Source organism: Phaseolus vulgaris, chromosome 8, assembly GCF_000499845.2.
Source record: "Phaseolus vulgaris cultivar G19833 chromosome 8, P. vulgaris v2.0, whole genome shotgun sequence".
Taxonomy (NCBI): domain Eukaryota; kingdom Viridiplantae; phylum Streptophyta; class Magnoliopsida; order Fabales; family Fabaceae; genus Phaseolus; species Phaseolus vulgaris.
Window position 1 is genome coordinate 50,922,392 of NC_023752.2, and position 22,177 is coordinate 50,944,568.

Below are 22,177 nucleotides of genomic sequence, written 5' to 3' on the forward strand. Positions count from 1 at the left end.
TCTTGAATCATATCGCTGCAATCAGTGTCAGCATTCTGTTCACAAAACCTGTTTTTTGAAATACAAAAATGCTCCTCCGTGGACCTATGCTTCTATGGGCTCTGAATTTTCTGTCTGCGTGGATTGCTGGATTCCTAAACACTTGGAAATTTCTAGAAGAAGAAAAAGAAGAGTTATGGGAGATGAAAATGGTAGGATTATACTAGAGAATGGTAGTTCTAGGGTTTTGCCGGGTGGAAATCTGGCGCGGTCAATGGAGGATTTGGTTGAGGATGCAAAACGTGAGGTGGGGGAGAAGGTTGAAGCAGCCGCTAGGGCTAGAGAGGGGGCAGTGAAGAAAGCTTTGGTGGCGAGAAGGGTTGTTGAAATTGCAAAAAATGCTTTGAGTCTTGTAGCAAACGTGGAGGATGATGAGGATATGCGTCCTAGATCAAGCGAAATGATGCCTGATGAAATTGCTGAGTATCTGAAGTTTATGCATGATGGGCAACAAAGTTTGTATGAAGGATGTGGCAAGTATTCTAAACTTTCTTTCTTGCTCAAATTGTACCACATCAAATGTCTATGTAGAATGACTGACAAGGCAATGTCAATGATATTGGAGTTGTTAGCAGATGCCTTTGATTATGCTAAAATTCCATGTTCCTTCTATGAAGCTAAGAAAATCATTAATAAGCTTGGCCTTCATTACACCAAAATTGATGCTTGCCCAAATGATTGCATGTTGTACTATGGAGAAGACAAAGACAAAGAAGTTTGTAAGAAATGTAATGAATCTAGATGGAAAAGAAGAAAGAAGAACAAGACTATTGATGGTACTATGAAAAAGCAAAAGAAAGTTCCTGCTAAAGTTTTAAGATATTTTCCATTGAAGCCACGCTTACAACGAATGTTTATGTCTTCTAAAACAGCCGAGCATACTAAGGCATACTAAGGCATCCGAGGGATTCTGAAGCATGGAAGAACTTTGATCTAATGAATCCTCAATTTTCTTCAGATGCTCGAAATGTTAGACTTGGTTTGGCAGCTGATGGATTCAATCCATTCGGTGATTTGAGTACAAGTCATAGTACTTGGCCTATTGTACTCATACCCTACAATCTTCCTCCTTGGATGTGTATGAAGCAAAGTTCATTCATTCTTTCCATGATCATTCCCGGTAAAAGAGCACCAGGAAATGATATTGATGTATATTTAAGGCCATTAATTGAAGAATTAAAAGAGCTATGGAACAATGGACTTAAAACTTTTGATTCATATAGCAATGAAGTGTTTAATATGCATGCAGCTATATTGTGGACCATTAGTGATTTTCCTGGTCTTGGAACCTTATCTGGGTGGAATACACATACTGGGCTGGCTTGTCCTAGGTGTAATTTTGACACTACTCCTAAGAAGATTCAAGGTAAATTTTGTTTCATGAATCATCGACGTTGGTTAAATGCAAGACACAAATTCATATTAGCCCGCATTCATTTTGATGGAAGTGTGGAAAATAGAAATCCTCCTTTGACAATATCAGGAACAGATGTCTTAAGACAAGTTGAGAATGTCAATATCATATTTGGGAAAGAACCAGAAGTTGAGGAACTGGGGAAAAGACAACGCAAAGATCACCAAGCTATTGATGGCCCTCTACAATGGCGAAAAAAAAGTATATTTTTTGAACTTCCTTATTGGGTAAACAATTTATTGCACCATAATCTAGATGTTATGCACATTGAAAAAAATGTATGTGATAATGTGGTGTACACATTATTGAACCAAGGAAAAAAATCAAAAGATAACCTAAAGGCACGAAAGGACTTAAAAGATTGGGATGTTAGACCTGATCTTTGGCCTGATGAAAATAATAAATGTCTTCCTGCTATATATACATTGACAAAAGAAAATAAGCATACGTTTCTGACAACACTAAAGAACATCACTGTTCCAGATGGCTACTCAAGTAACATTAGTAGATGTGTTGATGTCAAACAATGTAAGCTTGGAGGATTGAAAAGTCATGATTCACATGTTTTGATGGAGCAACTTCTACCTTTAGCAATGAGAAAGACACTCCCTAAAGAAGTGTGCTATGTTTTGATTGATTTGTGTTCATTTTTTAGAAACTTATGCAGTAAAGTTTTAAAAGTGGTTGAACTTAACCAACTACAAAATAGAGTTGTTCTCACATTATGTCACATGGAGATATTATTTCCTCCTGCATTTTTTACAGTCATGGTTCATTTGATTGTGCATTTGGTGGAAGATGCCAAGCTGGGAGGACCTGTCCAGTATAGATGGATGTATCCCATTGAGAGATATTTAGGAAAGTTGAAATCTTATGTGCGTAACAAGGCACAACCAGAAGGCTCAATAGCTGAAGGCTACATGGCTGAAGAGTCTTTAACCTTTTGTTCAAAATATTTAAATGAAATTGAGATTGTATTTAATCGAATAAGGCGTGTTGATGATGAACCAGACACTATATCATCTAGTGCAAGCACTTTGTTTCCACCTGTTGGAAAACCAATTGGGTCTTTTACTTACTTCTCTTTATCAGCAAAGGAAAAGTTACAAGCACATCGTCATATATTGACTAATTGTGCCCAAGTTGACCCTTTCCTTCAGTAAGTACTTTGACTTTATAACTTATTATGATTCATCTGCAATTGAACACTAACCATGTAATTATTATTTATTTAATTTAGAGAATTTAGAGACATTATACGAAGACAATTAAGAAGTCGTACACGGTCATCCTCTGTGATAGATAAGAGGGTTCATAGAGAATTTGCAGAATGGTTTTCTCGTCGTGTATGTATAATTTATATTGTTGACTTTTGATTATATTGAATATATAGAATTGTTTTGATCATATTTTCCTCTTTTTTAGATAAGAAATGAGTTGAATGGACCTCACTCAGATGATTTAAAGTTCTTAGCTATGGGGCCAATTGATTGTGCAAAACGTTACAATGCTTACAATGTAAATGGCTTCAAGTTCCGTACATTGGAGAGAGATGAAGGACTTAAAACACAAAACAGTGGGATATTTGGTACTTTTGGGACAAGGAGTTATGCAAGTAGCATCGACAATCAAATGCAATTTGGGGGTGTGCCTTATTATGGAAAATTGGTAGACATAATTGAGATAAACTATAATGGTCGATTTTCTGTTACTTTGTTCAAATGTAAGTGGGCTAATACAACTACTTCTAGAGGGATTATGACAGATGATCTTTGATTTACACTAGTAAACTTTACACGTTTGATACACATTGGTGATAATGATGATGATGAACCATACATCCAAGCTAAAGAAGCACAAATGGTTTATTATGTAGTGGATGAATTAGCTAAAGATTGGAGCATTCCTGTGCATCTAAAGCCACGAGACTTATATGACATGGGAGAAGATAATGATGTCACTTTTCATGAATGTGAAGCATTTGTACAAAACAATTTTGAAACTTTATTTGTCAATGGAGAAGGGAGTATATCGTTAACAAGGTCCTATTTTTAATTGAACACTTGTATATTATTTTTGTTTAAATTATCATCCTTATTACTTATACATTATTGTTTATACATGCATTATATTATGATTTGTTGAATTTCTATTTAAAAATATATTATTTTTCACATGTATTCATTTAATTATTATGCAGCACCTCATGTGAATTCTCATCCCATAGAGAATAATAATAAGAAGCATCCTCCCCCACATGCACCTCATAGGTTGATTTCTACTACTAAGAACAATTCTGCACCTGAATTTCAATTTGATAATACAAATGAATTTGTCCATGAATCTACATCTGAACCTACACCAAGGTTACAATCTGATGAAGAAAGAGAAGAAAATGTGGGTATTGAGATGCAAACTGAACAATCAAAGCATGTATCACGTAAAAGATCATGGCTTGTTGATGTCATTGGTAAGCTTGAATCAATACATTGCAAACTCACATTGTATTTGTTTTTTATGTTCGTCCTCTTAAACTAACAATAATTTTGACAGATAGTGAAGGCAAAAAGGTTAGGAAACAATTAACAGCAAATGATGTTTGGTTTTTATCTGTTGGTGAGAGGATTCTTGTTAACTGGAATAACGAGAACCAACCAATTGATGACAGTGGAGCATTGTTGAATAGGTTTTTAGGTCATGTTGCAAGAAATGTTAATGCATTTCCTATTAGCTATCAAAGTTGGAGGAAGATTCCCAAAGATTACAAAGAAGATATACTTAAGAAAATCATTCAAGTAATTATTTTTGGATTTTTCGGTGTTTTAATTGATATTATATTGAAATTATCTTAAATTTACTTGTGTAATAATTTTGAAGGCTAAGTTTGAAGTTGAATCTGATGCTCATGTAAGATATATCTTCAAATCACTTAACACAAAGTGGACTGAGTATAGGCAACAACTATGGCAACAAAGAAATGATGGAACACACAATAGAGATGAAATTATTGCAATGTGTCCAGAAGTAATGAATAAAGACCATTGGGCTTCTTTTGTTGACTACCGTTTAAATTCAAGGACAAAGGTAATAAAAACTACTTTATTATTTAAAGTGTTGATTTATTTATATTTAGTTCTTTTACTACATGTATGCTTAGGAAATTGCCAAAAAGAACAAGGATAATAGAAAGAAGCAAACAGTTCCTCATACTGGTGGATCCAAGAGCATTGCACGGAAGAAAGATGAGATGGTAACTTGATTCTCCTATAATTTTTATTATATCATATATCATGATTCATATACTTTTATTACATTTTAAAGGAGAAAGAGCTTGGTCGCAAAGTTAGTAGGGGAGAAGTATGGGTAGCAACACATAAACATGCTAACGGAGAATTTGTGAATGATGGGGCAAGAGAGATTGGGGTAAGTATCATTTTTGTAAAGATGAAAACTCAACCAAATTGGATGTGAGCTTCATTTATAACTTTTTTCATTATTTGTAGGAAAAGATTCAAGCATATGAGTCAAATACATCTTCCCTCTCACATGATATATCAATTGATGATTCACTAGCTCATGCCTTTGGAAATGAAGAATATTGTGGTCGTGTTCGAGGGATGGGATTGGGACCTTGCCCTTCTCATGTGTTTGGATATACTAGAAATTCTCGCACTGGGATATCTTCAACTACTTATAGAGAATTGGAGAATCAGGTTTTTGAACATGCATTTTCTTATGTAGCAATTTTTTAATGTGTATGGTTTTCTCACTCTTTTTCATGATAAATTCTGTTTTAATATAGGTTATTGCATTAAAGTCACAATTGGATGAACAAAATAAAAGATATGAAGAACGTGAAAAAAGATATGAAGAACATGAAAAAAGATTTGAGATAATGATGATTTTTTTCTTTCAAAGTTATCAAGGTCAATTGCCTCCTGAGTTGACTATGTTCAATCGTTCATCGGTAATGTTTAAAAAATTTAAATAACTTGTTTTATTTTTCAGATTTACATTTCTAATTGTGATATATGTTTATATTGTAGGTGTCTGATCAAGGAAGTGTGCCAAAAAATTAGGAAGGCAAAACCAAAACCATAATAATAATGCACCAAACACACTCATTCAACAAATAAAGAATTCATGTGGGATTAGAACGTGATCAAAACCGATCCTGCAGTCATATACTGGTTTTATCTTGTTCATTAATGAGTTTAAACTGGTATTAATGAGTTTAAATTTTGTGGAAAAAATGAAAATTTTGCTGGATTACTTCTTATTTTGCTTTAACTTTTTTTTTTTAATTGGTGTCTTGATTCGTTCATGTGTTTGATGTTGATTTATAGTCTTTTTTAGTTTTTTTTGTTGGATTTGAAAGCTTGGTAGAGTTATGTTTAGGTGTTTTCCTTGTTTTTGTGTTGGCTAGTTTTGACAAGGTTGTTGAATCTTTCTTTTGAGTAGTGTATGAAAATGATTAAGAATGGATGAAAAACTAATTAATGTTTGTGTGGTGTGATGAAAAACTACTTTATTAATGTTGTCTTTAAGCCACATTTTTTTTCTCCAAACATTAGATTTGGAGCATGTCTCCAGGCAATGGAGAACCCAACTAATCTGGGAGGCAAATTCCTCCACATGCTCCATCACTCATAGCATATTTGCATGGCTAACCTAGTCATGTGTAGTTCACATGCCACCTTTAGGTATCTGGAAGGCCATTGCCTTCGCTACTCTTGCCAGCCTCTCTTTCGTCTATGTTCTAACTTCCTTTTCCTCCTTTCCAATTGATTGTTGTTCAAGCCTCCATTTGAACATCTTGAAATAGCATTTTTTACACATGTGCTATTTGTTTCTGATCTGTAATGGCATTTGGATTTGTCCACTCATTTTCTTTGTCACCTACAATTACTTTATTTAATGTAAAAAGTGATTTGTCTCGGTCTCCATCAATTGAATTGTGGTTTCTTGGTCATGGTTTTCATGAGCACTTGTAAGATGGTAGTAAAATACCATTAGAAAGAGTTGAACGATGGAAAAAGATTGATTCTTAGCTTTGTGCCTTGTTGTGCCATTATGTGGAACACAATATATTAGGCACTCTTAGAGCTTGTGTCACTCGTTTCAGAAGAAGGCTAAGAGTATTTTGTAAATAATATTCAACGACTTTATGACTCTGCTCATAAATTGACATCTCTTAAACAAACAAATCATGACATGACTTGTTTTATTATTGAAGTCCAATCAACTAGTAAGGAATTGAAAATGGTTTTAGATGTTGATTCTTCAGAAGAGATTAAGATGAAGTTGGATGAGTTCTATATGGTTAAGATTCTTCATGTCGTGCACCTTGATTTTGATTAAGTTTGAGTCCAAATCCTAATCGGTCAAGAAATTTCATCAATTTCAAATGGTTATAGATTTATGACCACATTTTCCATAGGTACTATCAGATGTGTTGGTTATGTACATGATATGTCATGGTTATAAGTCATTAAATTGATACAAAGTTGAGATTTATTTACTTTGGATGTGCATAAAAGGCTAAGATCTATTGTGCTGAGCCAGCTAGCTAACTTGGGTAGTCCCACCATATGTGTAACCTCTTTTTTTCTTTTTTTCTTTTTTTCAGCAAAGCTAGTTTAAATTGTTAAAGATTCTTTGTCCAGGTAAATGAATAAAAAAAAAACAAATTTCATAATTTTGAAACCTATGGTATTTTTTAAGGAGGTTCTAAAACATTTTATGGACGTTTTGAAACCCATGGTATTTTACGGGGGTTTTGAAACCTATGGTATTTTACGGAGATTTTGAAACCCATGGTATTTTACGGAGGTTTTGAAACCCATGGTATTTTGAAAGGCTTTTTCTGAGGTTTAAAAAAATCTGGGGAACACATTCCCCAGAGATGGTTTAGCGGGGAAACTACAACCTTGGGTAAATGACTTAATGGAGGTTTTAACCCTAGATAATGTAAAAATAAACCCTCGTTAAAACCATTTTTTCTTGTAGTGAGACTGATTACAAAACAATTTTGTTTTGATACCAGAAAATTAATTCTCTTTTTTAAAAATGTTTGAACGTAAGTTGATATTTTTAATTTTAAAATTTTAATATTTTGTACATAGTTTACCTATTTTATAATTCACATTGTTTAAAATACAAGATGTTACAAGTGACTATATTTAATAATCATGTTTAGAATTTGGATACGTGGGAGCCAATTTATAACCTAATATAAACAGATTTATTTGTTTAATTCACAATTGGTTAGTTTTAGAATTTTTTTTGTTTGGTTTTATTTAAAATGACATATTTTCTCACTTTCTTCATTAAAAGAAACACTCTTATCTCTTTTACTCTTAAATATTTTTCCATCCACACTTCACATGTTCTTTATTGGATAATTATATTAGACACTTTAAAAGTGAAAGAAAAATAAAAGTGTTAAAAGCTAATTTGTTCTCTTTCTTTCTTCAACTTCGTCATCCTGCCATGATGTTTATAGTACCATAAATTGTTTCCATTAATTAAATTAAAATAATGATAACTCTCCCAACCATTTTTTTAAAGCTTATGTGACTATATGAGAATTTTACCCATGACATTCATGGTTTTAAATAGTTTTAAATAAGTGTTGAAATATTTTAAACTGATTCATATTTATTTATTATTGTTGATAAAAAAATAATAATTTTAAAAAAAAATAAACAATATAAAAGTTTACAACTCATGTCACGATACAATGTTTAGTAAAGAGCAAAACACTAAGTAAAATACTAAATGAAATGTAAGCAAAAGACGAAGGAAGTCTAATTGAATGCACAAATTTCTAAATTCATAGAGAATAGAACAGAGTTTATAAAACAAGACATATATGAAGAGGTGACACACTTTATATAAAGGCATAAAAGAGCAAGACTTTAAGAGAGTATACGAAGTTTTAGACATGGAATCATCAAAATATACATTATAAAAACAATATTAAATAAAAATCAATTTTACATACGAAAAATAATTAGTTACACTAAATTAGATATTATTCTAAAGACTACAAAAATTATTGGTATCTAAAATTGTTTCTATTATTAATCAAATTTATAAACTTGTTTCTAAATTGATATCTAATTAGCTATCAAAGTTTTAATTACCAATTTTAGAATCTAAATTAATTAGTAGCTAAAATCTTGGTAGCTAATTAAATATCAATTTAGAAACTAGTTTATAAATTTTATTAATAATAGAAATTATTTTATATACCAATATATTTTTAGTCTTTATAATAGTATATAATTTAGTCAATATAGTAACTAATTATTTTTTGTCTCTAAAGTTGATTTCTATTTAATGATTTTTTTTGTGGTGACATTGATTAAATATGAAGATAATCTAAGACAAAAAAAAAACTCACAAGTTGATCCGAACGAATCTCAAAGTTGATTTTGACACAAACAAACAACCATCTCAGTTTGTATGCTCAATTTACTATTGTCAGAGTAATAGAGAAAATTTAGAGAAAACAAATTATCTTTTGCACTACAAGAAAAGTTATTAACATACAATCATGTTTTGAAAAAACTCTAACATAAGAAAAAGTGAAAGCACACGATACAAAAGTTTGATTTAGAACATCCATTAAAGGAAGTTTCCTCATTCTTGAACAAAACATGAACAAGTGAACATACACATACTACATGAATGCTACATGCACAAAGATATTTCCAAACTTCTTAAGACTTATAGAAATAGTTTGTGAGCTAAACAACTACGAAGGAGTTTCATTTTTATAAATTCTTCACTTTGTATATCTTCTCATTGAGAGCTTCCTATTTAGTCTTTCAAAACAACTTGTGTTGCATTTCTAGGATAGACATTGTGTACTCGACACTTAGCTAGAAGTAGCATTGAGTACTTGATGAAGAATGAGAGATAGAGCATCCCTTGACCAAGCCCAACCCTCCAGAATGATGACCCAGACCATGACACAAGATCCAGGGCTAGGTCAGGACCCACAACTTGGAAATGCTTCAGAGCTCATCATTCCTCAGAGGATCACCAGGAGTAGAGCTCAAACCATGGGAGCTGAGCATCAGCTAGTTTCTTTGTTTTTAATATCAGTTGAGTATGGTCCATTTAGCATAATAGGGGGTGTATTTATCATTTTAGCTTATGTCTTGTCCATTAGGGTTAAAATGTAGCCCTAGCTTCTAAAAGTTGGGACTAAAGAACAGTATTGACCTAGGTCAAACCCCTAGGTCGCCCCTCTCGTATACCTATTCTACCCCTCCCCCATATTGCCCACCAAGGCGCCCATTTCTATAAATAGGGTGTCTTACCTCATGTATCTTCACCTAGATTTTGAATATTGTAAAGAAATTATGCTTGAGTGATTAGTGAGCTTTTTGTCTCCTAAATGATTTAGGTCTTATCTAAAGTGTGTGAGCATTTCAATCGACAACTCTGTTGAATCAAGTGTGTTCAAGCTTTGAAGAATCCAAACCCTTTGAAGGTTGATGGAAGGCTGGATGTGCTTGTTGTTGCTGAGCTGTCTTTAGATAGGATCTGGGGTAGATTATTTGTATAAATCCACTCTTGATTGAATCCAAAGCTTAAGCATTCTCAAACCTTTTAAAAGAAAAGTGTTTTTCAAACTAAGTGAAAAACAATTTGTTTTGTCGAAACAACCGATTGTTTTATACTTAGGTGTTTTTAGAAAGGTTGAAAACTGTTTTTGATGGTTGACTTACTGTCAAACCAAAACAACCGATTGATTCGAGCATTCAACCGATTGTTTGTTTTGGGACCATAACAGAAAACTGTTTTGTGCTTTGACTGAGCATTAAATGATTTTATAACTGAATACGCTCCAGTTTTAAATGCTTTGACCAGTCTTTGAATGCAATAAATAGTTTGTTCAGATTATGTAACAAACAACAACTTAGTTTTAATCAAAGAAAAACATATTTGAGTTTTTTCAATGATTTTGCTTTTGAAGAGTTGGAGATTGCTTTTAAGATTGCTTGGATCAAAGAGAGTGTAAGATAGGATTTTTCATCTTGTATTGATATCAGATCTTTTCTGTAACAAGTGTAATCCTTTGTATCTTTGAAGAAACTTTGTGTGTGAAGCTGAGAAGTGTTGTGTGTTCTTGAGGTTGTCAAGATCAGCATTCTTAGTGGTGTTTCTGCTGAGCCAAAGGAAGTGTGTGTCTTGAGGGGATCAAGGTCACTTCTTTGGTGGTGTTGTAAGTAATCTAGGGTTGATTGCTTAGTGGATTCCCCAGTGGTTTCTGGGAAGACTGGATGTAGCTCTTGGTTAAGAGTGAACCAGTATAAACATGTGTGTTCAATCTCTCTATCCCTTGAACTCTTTAAATTCAATTTTATATTTGTGAACTGGTATAAACAACCGATTGTTTCTGCGAAACAACCGATTGTTTTTCTGGTGTTGTGCTTATTTGCTTTGTGTTTTTGGCAAACTGAATTCTGATTCAAGTTTTCTCGAAGTAATTTCATTCTAGACTCAAAAGTTTGCGAAAACCCTCTTTAAACCATTCACCCCCTCTCTAGTTTAAAGCCATACATTCTAACAGACTCTTCCTTCACTTATCTTGGAGTTTCTCACCCTCCAAGTGACGTGATCATCTTCACCATTTTTCACCATAAGCTTCCTTCATCCATCTATTTTTCCATCCTTCCTTGCGCCATTTATTCCTTGTTTATGTCATTTCCTTTTGGTCATCTTAATTCATCCTTTACTTTCATTGTTCTTAAATTTCGCCCCTTACATCATAATCACCTTATTTTTGTGTTTTTCTCAATGCCCTTCTGAAGTGAACCTTCACACTTACTTAACCACTTGGTTAAGTTCGTGTCCAGTGGGATCTTCTTAGGGTTCTCACCTTAAATTACTAATCTCTCAAAATCATAAAGAAGGGCAACCAATTCAAATGTGCACCTAAAATCAACTCACATCAGTACTTATACTTAATCTAAAAAATGATTTTTGTACCGACCAGTCCTCGGTCATCGACCTCAGAGGGGACCTTAGACATCGGACGTAGTAAAGATGGGCCATGTAAGGTGGGTCCCAGAAATCATATCAGTTATCAAATGAAACACCTAGATATAAGAAAGCCTGAGCCACAAGGGATCCATGCATGTGGGGTGTATGGCGCATCCGGACGTGACAAAAGTGAAGAACCCTTGGAGGCGCTAAGGCCCATTAGGGTTAGGGTTTCCAAGGGTAGCCTGCATGCATGGCACGTGAATACTTAGGGCACCCATAAAACAGATGGCCACGCAGCATTGGTGCATGAGTTGGTACCTTGGCGACCATTCTGTTAGTCGTTGCACTCTAGTAAAGGGAAGTCCTATGTGCCCGATTATGCTAAGATTGTGTAATAGTGACACAGGGACATTCTCTAAGGAACCCTAGACATGAGTAACAGAACATAGGTCAACCCTAGTTTCAACCTATATAAAGGGCACTAAGAACCCTAGCAAGGTACACGGTTTCTAAGACTGAAACTACTTTATACACTTATTGTTTCTTTGCCCCAGTACTGACTTGAGTGTTGGAGTGCAAACGGTCGTCAAGGTGCCCTTTTTCTTTGTAGGTGAGAGATTTTTCAACCAAGGAAGTTCGATCAAAGACTGTCGTTCGAGTCAACCGGCGAGAACAATTTTATATAGTCGTTATAAACCAAAAATAACAATAACAATATTTACAATCAAAGTTTTGATACTTACAATCAAATTTTGATTAGTAAAACTTTTTGCATATAGAAAAGAAAAGTAAAACTAACCTAGATTGAGGTAGACTAATATAAACTAAAGTGTTCTATATTATTTTCTATTACTCTGTTTATCTGCTTTTTATGATACCACACCATAATGAATTCAATTTCATACCATTTTCATCATACAATATCATTCAAAACGCGATCCACAATATATAAAATCTTATTTAACATAAAAAAAATAATACTTAAATACTAAACCATCAAAATCTAATATTGTTACAAGTTTAAATAATATATAAACAAACAACACAATGTATAAACACACAACATCCCTGTAAGAGAAATTGAATATTGGGACCAAGTCCTCTCCACATTCAGATCTTCTAGCCTAGAGTGTTATTTAAAAAATTAGAATTAGCTTCTCTTACCTTAATTGCTTACTTTCCAAACAACTTCTAGAACCTAAGGAAAAACAGGTAACAAAGGATCTTTAGAGCAAAAATGAACTTATTATGTTTAAAAATCTGACCAGGTAAAAATGTTTCTTAACTCGCCAGCTACAACGTTGTCCGATCAGATTTTAAAATAGATAAAAAATTGGGAGAGGAAATTAAGAAAAAAGAGAGAGAAGAGAATATGGAGAGAAAGAAAAGAAAAAGGAAAAAATGGTGGTGAGGAGCTTCTCAACACTTTTTCATATGCTATTACAAATATATATATATATATATTAATTACAATTTTTTCCAAAAAATGCATAAAAGTAATAACTTAAAAAAGAAAAGGAAAAAAAAATTATATGTTTACTTAAAATGTATAGTTTTTGTAAAAGGAAAAACTAGGTTGTACAATAATAAATTGGTATTTTTAAACTTTTGTATGATTAATAAATTTTAATAAAATTCTTAAAATAGTAAAAAAATCAAAAATATAATTAATAGAGTTAAAAAGAGAGACATAAATATTTGTATACTAATTTGATTCTAATCAAATTTACATTCAATTTTAATTATGACAATCCTAATAAAATTGTTTTATTATTTTGAACATTATATTATAATTACACTTCTTAGGTGAAATATAAAACCACTCAAGATGTATATATAGATCCTTGAAAACCTATAAGAAACGTTACAAAAAAACTATAAAGATTAAGAAAAAAATATCACCTACGGTGATATTTTAAAATGACTAAATACAAAAGATTATACGTATTTCCCATCAAATGTTTTTAAGACAAAACTCTTATCAAGGGTTTATGATCAAAAGTTTTTTCTTTGTTTTTTAAAAAGTTTTTGAAAACGAAAATATGTTTGTATACGTTCTAATTAATTTTCTTTGAAATATAAAAAAAAAAAAACTTTTTCTAGTCAAAGACAAAATAAACATGATATATAAACTAATGCTGACACAATCTAATACATGAATCACACACATCCACATATATGTAAACAAATAACATTCATAAGATAAAAGGTATACCATCGAAATCACTAGCTAAAAAATCTTCAATTTTCAAAATTCTTAATCTAACATTTTTAAGTTTGTTGTTTGATTATTTTAAAATTTAAATTATTTCACCTTCAAAATAATTAAATTATATTTTAAAAATCATATAAATAATACTATCCATAGCGATTAATAACGGGCATTGATTTTTGTAATTGTTTTCCATATGCACATTTTTTACCTCTTTACCCTTCATATTCTTATCTTCATTAACCAAATTTTCAATTTTAGTGATTTACGAGAAATGATCCATAATAAGTAGTCATAATAAGGAATTTAAATTATTATTGTAATTTAATCCCAACAATGAATAAAATTAAAATATTTTATAATTGTTTATATATATTTTATAACTGTTTATATATATATATATATATATTATTAAAAATTTACTTCGTAGTAAAAATATTATTTCAATAATAGTTTTATAGAAAAATTATATTTATTATTTTTTACTATTAGAAAATAAATGTGGACATACAAGCTTGATAACCCCTATATTTCTACTAACAATAAAGACAAATGTGTGTCCAATTCTCATTAAAATAATTAGGTAGTATTGGTACTTAATCAAAGTGAATAGTCTCCATCAATGTTGGAATAAGTCTAGAATTATTTATCATGTCTAATAAATACTTGTCTTATTTAATCTACAAATATCTTTGCAAGATAAATTGTGTAAGTTAAATATTTATTAGTATGTTATCTTATAATAAATATTTATTTTATTTTATCTTAAATTAGTATTTAACTTGTTATGTACGGAATACACATTTATTTATAAACTTAGAAATCAAATATTTTATTTAGAATGTATAATTGTTTGAAAAAATTTAAAACGTGAAACATATTTTCTTTAAACTTATGTTTAAATTGAATACGAAGAGAAACTTTTAAAATTATTCTTTTGAAAAAATAGAACTTTTATTTTTATGCTTCATTTTCTCTCCCATGAAATTAAATAAGAAAAACTTGCAAATTTCAAATGTTTTATTTTCTTCTTGTTTTCTTTTGGTCAAAATATACAGAACAAATAAAATAGCGTAATGAGCAAGGTTGTTTAAAAACATAAACTGGACCAAACTAAAACGCATAAAAAATTGCACCGCACATTAAGTTTATAATAATTGAACTATTCCCAAATTAAATTACTTAAACTAAATTTTAAATTACCACATGAAATTAAAAAAATATACTTTAAAATAACGTATCCGTTGAAAAATAATTCAAACATTTTTAAAAACAATTCATTGTTATTCAGTTTACTCGATCTGTTATATAATTTTAGGTTAGTCGAATCAATTTTTGAAATAAACTAAATTTATGCATCTTGAACGATTATTTAAACACAAGAATGAAAGAAGGCAAGGGAAGCGAATACAACAGGTAGAAGTTCCATTTTGTTCATTTCTTTTATACAAAAAAAACATCATAATCAGATATCTTCAATACTAAGCATGGCATGCAGTGCCAGGTACTTTAAAAAAACTGTCCCAGATGCACTGGAAGGCTATCTGTGATGTTGGTTTTGTTTACCATATCGAATGCTTTATGCCAAGGCCATTGCAAGTCAAGATAAGGCCCTTGTAACGATTAAGATAATCCTACATAAAAAGATGAAAGAGTTATTCTTTGTAAATAAAACATTCTTTCAAAACACAATTTCTGCTTGAAGAAAACAAACATTGCTTACAATGATATTGTAATCATATTCGTAACGCATCCCATTTATGTCATATTCTCTCCTTTTGACTGGATCACTCAAAACTGTGCAATAAAGCCAAATAGGTGTTAGATTATAACTACAGAACTCATACAGACTCATCTACTCAGCTAATAGAAATAAAGGTACAAAGATAATAGAGAATTGGAGTATATAATCAGCAAGTAGTAATATCTCATTAGATTTAAATAGGAATTCAGACAATACTCATCAGAGGGGAATTAGACTACAACAGTAATATCATATTTATAGAACCATTCACCAGCTACAATCTCAACCATGATCTATCTTCTCAGGCATCAATGGACCATCTTCCCTATTGGTCATGTGCCTATTATTAGACTATAACCAATGGCTAGGTTGGTAGAGAAACACATATGTAAGAAGGGGTAAAGCTCTCATGATCCCATCTCCCTACAAATTAAAAAATCCACCAGTTGTGTTGTCAATTCTTAATCTAACAAGCATCCCTGATAACAAGCCAAAACCCTGACAAGAAGCATCACTTTAACAAACCAAAAGAATGATACACAAATTAGAAAACTTTAGAAGGGTGGCTCATTGCATGAAGCTCCCACCAAATGGAGTTTGGAGAGGGTAAACATATGCAGCCCGGACCGCACACGTGAATTTCTAGGATTTGAGTCATCTACATCACCATCACATCGTATAAAAACTAACTATATCAATTCCGGATGTGGTAATAATCAAGTGGTAGGGTACATTGCAAATGCATTCATAAGCTTCAAACTTCAAAGCACTAGTATGCTTTCCAGTTAAAAGGAGGAGGTTTCCATAACAGGCATATAGAAATTTGAGCAAATTAGGGGTAATAAGATGAAATTGGAGATTTACATTGAGGATAAATTGTTTAACCTTATAACACACAGAAAACAAACTCAGTCAAATGAACCATTCTAGTTCTAAGCATGATTGCATATCTTATACAAGGCTAGATATTATAACAGAGCCAATCAAACTCAAGATTTACATTTGACTTCTTTAAATGAATAAGCCAAGGTAGACTAACATCTTTTCTTGTTCTTGTCAAGCTTGAGCTTCTAGTGCTCAGCTTGACTCATCTACTCCTCCAGCTTCTAGTATGGGAAAAGACAAAAAGGATTTGTTTAGAAAAATTTCTTCATGAACACTTGCAGGTGAAAAAAAATTAAAAATCATTTTAAAAAAAAGCTACCATAAGTAAACTTCGCCAAATTTATGCATAAACTAATTTTAGCTCATAGATAAATTAATTTACTTTTTTTTATGATATACAAAAAATTACTCAAAAATGTCGTATCAAGCATGTATAATCATCATATCATAAAGCAAATAACAGTTTAAAACTACAAACAACGATGGCATCCTTATCCCTAACCCTAAAAACAAATACATAGATACATACATACCCTGGTAGGCCTCGTTTATGTCTTGGAATCGCGAGGTAGTGGAATCCTGGTCTTTCTGCTTGTCCGGGTGCCACTTCTGCGCGCACAACCACACCCACATTAGCCCCAATCGGAAACCCCGGCAAAAGGAAAACGCTAATAACACAACACAACAGAACACACCAGAGCGAGACGAATGTAATTGGAGCGAATATCATCATCCGTGGCATCATAATCCACTTCCAGTATCTTATAATAATCCTGCCCGACACAACACAATACGCTGTTACAAAAACAACCCATATTCACAAAACAAAGTTTGAAGAGTTACGTTAGTGTGTGCAGCACCTTGGGTTTGGCGAGGGCGGAGAAGAATTCGAAGTTGAGATGAGAATCGGGTTCGGGTTGGTCGGATTTGGGGATGGCGTCTTCGTAATCGCTCCATTCCCACATCATGTTGTTGAGTTTGTTTGTGAGCGTTAAGAAAAGAGCTGAGAGAAACGAAGAGATAAAGTGAGTGGAAATAATTGAATCGAGTGCTTCTTTTCTTTGTCTCTGTGTGTCTCGGCGTGCCGCGTATGTCTCATTTACGCCGCTATTATCCAACAAATCAAAACTCAACTAACAAACATTCGCTACCACGACTCTTCTAGATTGAGCTTTGGAAAGTCCTCTTAAATATAGTGTTTGTGGTAGAGATATTCATCCAACAACATTTACAATCTTATAACGATGAAATATTTAAACAATTGAATTTCTGATAATCTTAACAGGATTTTAACACAATTTTTTTTTAAAAAAATACATTAATTTTTTAAAAATTTAAATTTATTATATAATTTTTTTTATAATTATAAAAATAAAGAATAAATTATTTTGGATCAGTCATAAAAAAACATCTTTTTGTTCCAAACAAATCTGAAACATAAACAAATCTAAAACCTACTTATAAACATGAATTTTTATTGTCAATTTATATAATTTATAATTATATAATATATAAATTTGTGTCTCTGTGCCCTACATTTTAGAAATTATACGTATTTATGTGTTTGTGTCTGTCTGTCTGCTCGTATCAGTGTATGTACTAAATAAATTACTATTAATTACAAATATTTTCATTTTTCAAATTCTTAAGAAATATCATTCCAAAGTCATGTACGATTTTACATAGTAACTGGACTAAATTTTAAGTTAATTTTGTTAAAAGAATTAAATTTAAATTTACTATCTAATAGAATCATAAAAAAATCTTTTATTTATGTCTAATCTCATTATGTTTAAGATACATAAGAAAAAGTAAAGTGTATTGAGAAAATCTTTATCTTTAAAATTAACTTTGTAAAAATAAACTAGACTTAAACTTATTTGTTAAAACAAAACAAAATTGCTTTCCAAAAAAAGCACATTTTTTCTCTTGCAAGCGAATGTGTAACGATTCAATGCACAATTTCACGACAAAAACCGTAAGGTTCTAGCGTCGTGACAGACATACGATATTATTTGCGACGAAACAAAACAACCAATTACGTCGCGTTCGGTTGATTTGCTGATTTTTTTTATGTTGGTCTATTTCGAAAAACAAATATCTAATTGAATAGCAGTGCAAGTGTTGTTTCGGCTCAATTTTGGGATTCTTTGAATCTCTTCTATGGCCGTTGGATGCTGCATTATGGTAAGACAGAAATTTTTATATTCTTGTAGAATAATTTTGAAGGAGATATTTTTGTGCATCTTATTTTAAAATATGGTATTTCCTTTAAAAAAAATTGGTAACCTTCTAGATGTTTTTATTTATTATTAAGATTTAATTGCACATTTTATTACATTTCGTGATATGTTATTTTAATAATTAGATATATTATTCTTAATAAAAAAAATTATGGTATGTTTATTTTTAAAAATTTAATTAGTATTTCAATCATTTGGATAACGAAAAAGGAATGTAATTAATAAAGAATACTTGGTTAATTATGACTTGTTAAGAGTAAAGAATACTCATGTTAACAAAGAGTGTTTTCTGCAAAGAATACTTAAGGGGATAGTCAGCTCTGGCTTGAACAAGAAAATACTCACTTAATCAAGGAATGACTTGTGTCAATAATACTCTAAGGGTTAGGCAAATTTGGCTATAAGCAAAAAAAAAAAAATACTCAACACATATTTTGCAGCATTAGTATGCTTATTTGAACTTGACTAATTGGCCAAGAACTGGATGTAGTTTGTGAGACATATGAATTGGCCAAAAATTGATTGGCCATTCACAATAGGCATGTATTCTTTAAGTTACCTTCATAAGTCAAATGTTTGCCAAGTGTTGTCAATTAGATGAAAGAATTACAAACTAATCTTTAGTCGGAATGGATAAGAAAAATATATAGATGAATGATTATTAATAATCATTAAAGTGTGTCTGACATGACACACCTGATGAAAGAATTTTAGTTTGTTTGTTCGACAAATCAAATCATATTCCTTATCATTGTAAATCAAAATGGTAAATTTTAAAAAATTTATAAAATTTATTTATTAAATCAGAATTCAACCCTCCCTTATTGTGATTTTTTTGTTTTTCACAGGAAGTCTAGAAAGTGTTGGAGTGGGACACAAGGTGAGTTTTATTGACGTGGTTCAATGTTTGCAATTTATACATGTGGTTCGTCCCCTTATCACCATCAATGGTCGCATGGATGTCGTCTTCATCCTCATTGCAAAGAGCGAAGACTTCATTGGGAAGAACAACAAACTCATGCTCTTGTGGTTGTTCTTGAGAGTTATTTGTATTAATATTCGTTTAGGCTAAGATGCATACCATTGAATAGTTGGGTATATGATTGAATATGGTCTTTCTTGTCCCCAAGATGTGGACGGATGGGTGCATTAAGGTTAAATGTGGGAAGGTGTTGTGATTGGTGGAATAATAATTATGATTGGTGATCATAGAGGGTTGAACTTGTGGTGAATGTTTGTAATGAAAAGATGGTGATGCAGAGTAATGTGTGGGCTATGATTGTGTTGAGTAAGATGCAAACCTTTGAAAATTTCAGATTCAATTTGTAGTTCAATGGAGTCATATATATCGAAGAACGCCTCATCATCGTCGTCCTCGATCATCTCAATGGTGATGTAATGACTTAGCCTCCATCGAGTCTAGTTGGGTAACAGAAGTGCATCGTGGTCACCCTTTCTTCTGCTTCCCTATATGAGGATGACTTCTTTCATCCCTTGTAGGGTGATGCCTCTTTTGAGGGCAACTACTTTAGGTGTTGTGGAAGTAAATGTAACTCCTTCAATGGGCATTCTTTTATTAATCTTTCATAATGCATAATGACATATATAAGCCATTTTTTACAAGAAATACAATAATGGGTGTGTAATTGAAGCGAAAAGATGGAGAAATTGAAAGCAGGAATCATGGTGAATTTCTTTGTAAGTAGGAAATGAGAACACATGGTTTGTATATATAATTGTGTTCATGCCTTTTGATATGTGTCAATGTGCATGTCTTTGGAGTGACACATTGTTTAATACATGTTAGCGATCATTCGTTTGGAGTAACAAGTGGTGTAAGATGTGTCATTGTGCATTAGTTTAGAGTGACACATGGTGTAAGACGTGTTAGTGTGCATGTCTTTGGAGTGCCAAGATGTCTAATACATGTCAATGTCTATGCATTTGGAGTGACACGTGGTGTAAGATGTGTCAACATGCATGTGTTTAGAATGACATCTGGTGCATGACATGTCAGCATGCATGGCTTTAGAGTGACACATTATGTAACATGTGTCAATGATCATGTTATTGAAGTGACATGTGGTAAAAGACGTGTCAATGTGAATGTGTTTAGAGTGACACATGGTGTATGATGTGTCAATGTGCATGGGTTTGGAGTGACACATTATGTAACACGTGTCAACGTGCATGTGATTGGAGTGACACATTGTGGAAGAGGTGTCAGTGTGTATGTGTCATCGTTCCAGGATCGCGTTCCATCAAAGCATTGTTCATGTTCGAAGTGTTAGAATTAGAGGCCCTAAACAAGAGGGGGGTGAATTGTTTATGAAAGATTTTCGCAAGTATTAAAGGTAAAGTGAAAAGATATGAAGAATTAATCAATGAAAAAATTGTTTAGCCAATTAGAAAACTTTTTAACTTGATTCCAGAAAATCAACTTGTTGTTTTCACGAAATAACCAGTTGTTTATACTAGAAAATTTGAAAACCAAAAATAAAATAGTTTAATAAGTGTAAGGATAGAGAAATTCACACAAGATGTATATATTGGTTCACTCTTAACCAAGAGCTACATCTAGTCCTCAACTAACCACTGAGAATTCACTACATAATCAAACCTAGATTACAAAACACATATCAAAAGTGATGATCTTGAACCCCTTAAGAACACACACCACTTTTGGCAAACCACACAGTTTCCAGAAACACCTTCTGAAACTGCACCACACCAGAACACACAGAAATACAATGTTCAGAGAAGAAGAGAATATAATACACCTGGGTAAATCAAAGATTAAAGTTCAGAATTACAAGACAATCCTATTCTACACTTGAGATGATCCAATAGCTTCTTGAAATCTTGAAAACTGCTTTTGATTGATCTATCTTTCTTAGTTAATGCATAAGAGCGTAAAACAACCTTTTTATACTCCAATCAAATGGTCAAAGCAGTTAAATCAAAAACCAAAAGTTGTTGGAATCATTTAAAACAAATTGGAACCACTTAACATAATTTTGTTAAGGTTTTCAGAAAAATAACCAATTGAATTCTCGAAACAACCGGTTGAATTAGTTTAACAGCAAAGTCAAAACAAAGTCTAACTTTTCAAACTCATTTTAAAAGTCACTAAGTCTCAAACAATCGGTTGAATCAAAATTTCAACAGGTTGAAATTTCACACTCTTTAGAAAACTCATTTTTTTCAAAAAGATTAAGATTAAATTAACTTTAGATCATCTTAAAGAGTTGATTAATAATTCAAAGATTACTAGAGACACGAAGAAAACCAACAACAAAGTCTTCAAGCATTCCTCTTGGATTCAGAGACATTAAAGCACCTTGTTCAACAAGAAGAACTTACATGGGAACATTGATAATTCTTTCACGCATGTTAATGGGGCAAGGTCAAAGGCTGACAATTGTCCAAAGCAACCCTGATCACTAAATTCATCATAGGATTGTGTCCCAATGAAGCATTGTTCATGTTAGGAGAACTTGTGTGGCTACGTTGACATGTCTTTCACGCGTGTCAATGGAACAGGTTCAAAGGTTGACAAGTGTCCAAAATAACCCTGAGAACTTGTGTGCCGATGTTGAGAGGTCCTTCACGCATGTTAGTAGGGTAGGTTTAAA

General features: G+C 32.1%; 3 protein-coding genes across 4 annotated transcripts; 2 read left to right on the forward strand and 1 right to left on the reverse strand.

Moving 5' to 3' along the window:
- The first annotated feature begins 975 nt into the window (after positions 1–975).
- On the forward strand, positions 976–3,490 carry LOC137825311 (uncharacterized). The gene is made up of 3 exons (XM_068630985.1): positions 976–2,612; positions 2,694–2,799; positions 2,879–3,490. Exons 1-3 carry the CDS (start codon positions 976–978, stop codon positions 3,227–3,229), a joined length of 2,094 nt encoding a protein of 697 aa, XP_068487086.1. The 3' UTR covers positions 3,230–3,490.
- An 814-nt stretch (positions 3,491–4,304) lies between these two features.
- On the forward strand, positions 4,305–5,716 carry LOC137826009 (uncharacterized). The gene is made up of 6 exons (XM_068631848.1): positions 4,305–4,537; positions 4,611–4,703; positions 4,775–4,876; positions 4,957–5,166; positions 5,256–5,420; positions 5,500–5,716. Exons 1-6 carry the CDS (start codon positions 4,466–4,468, stop codon positions 5,530–5,532), a joined length of 675 nt encoding a protein of 224 aa, XP_068487949.1. The 5' UTR covers positions 4,305–4,465; the 3' UTR covers positions 5,533–5,716.
- A 9,362-nt stretch (positions 5,717–15,078) lies between these two features.
- On the reverse strand, positions 15,079–20,242 carry LOC137823581 (chaperone protein dnaJ 15). 2 transcript variants are annotated; one of them, XM_068628782.1, is made up of 6 exons: positions 19,844–20,242; positions 17,160–17,302; positions 16,995–17,072; positions 16,833–16,908; positions 15,394–15,467; positions 15,079–15,304 (listed from the first exon to the last, which is right to left on the reverse strand). In XM_068628782.1, exons 1-6 carry the CDS (start codon positions 19,923–19,925, stop codon positions 15,233–15,235), a joined length of 525 nt encoding a protein of 174 aa, XP_068484883.1. In that variant the 5' UTR covers positions 19,926–20,242; the 3' UTR covers positions 15,079–15,232. The 2 variants fall into 2 exon arrangements, with proteins under 2 accessions (XP_068484883.1, XP_068484884.1); XM_068628783.1 differs by lacking the exons at positions 15,079–15,304; positions 15,394–15,467 and adding an exon at positions 15,606–15,837 and having other exon boundaries at positions 19,844–20,077.
- Positions 20,243–22,177: the final 1,935 nt, after the last annotated feature.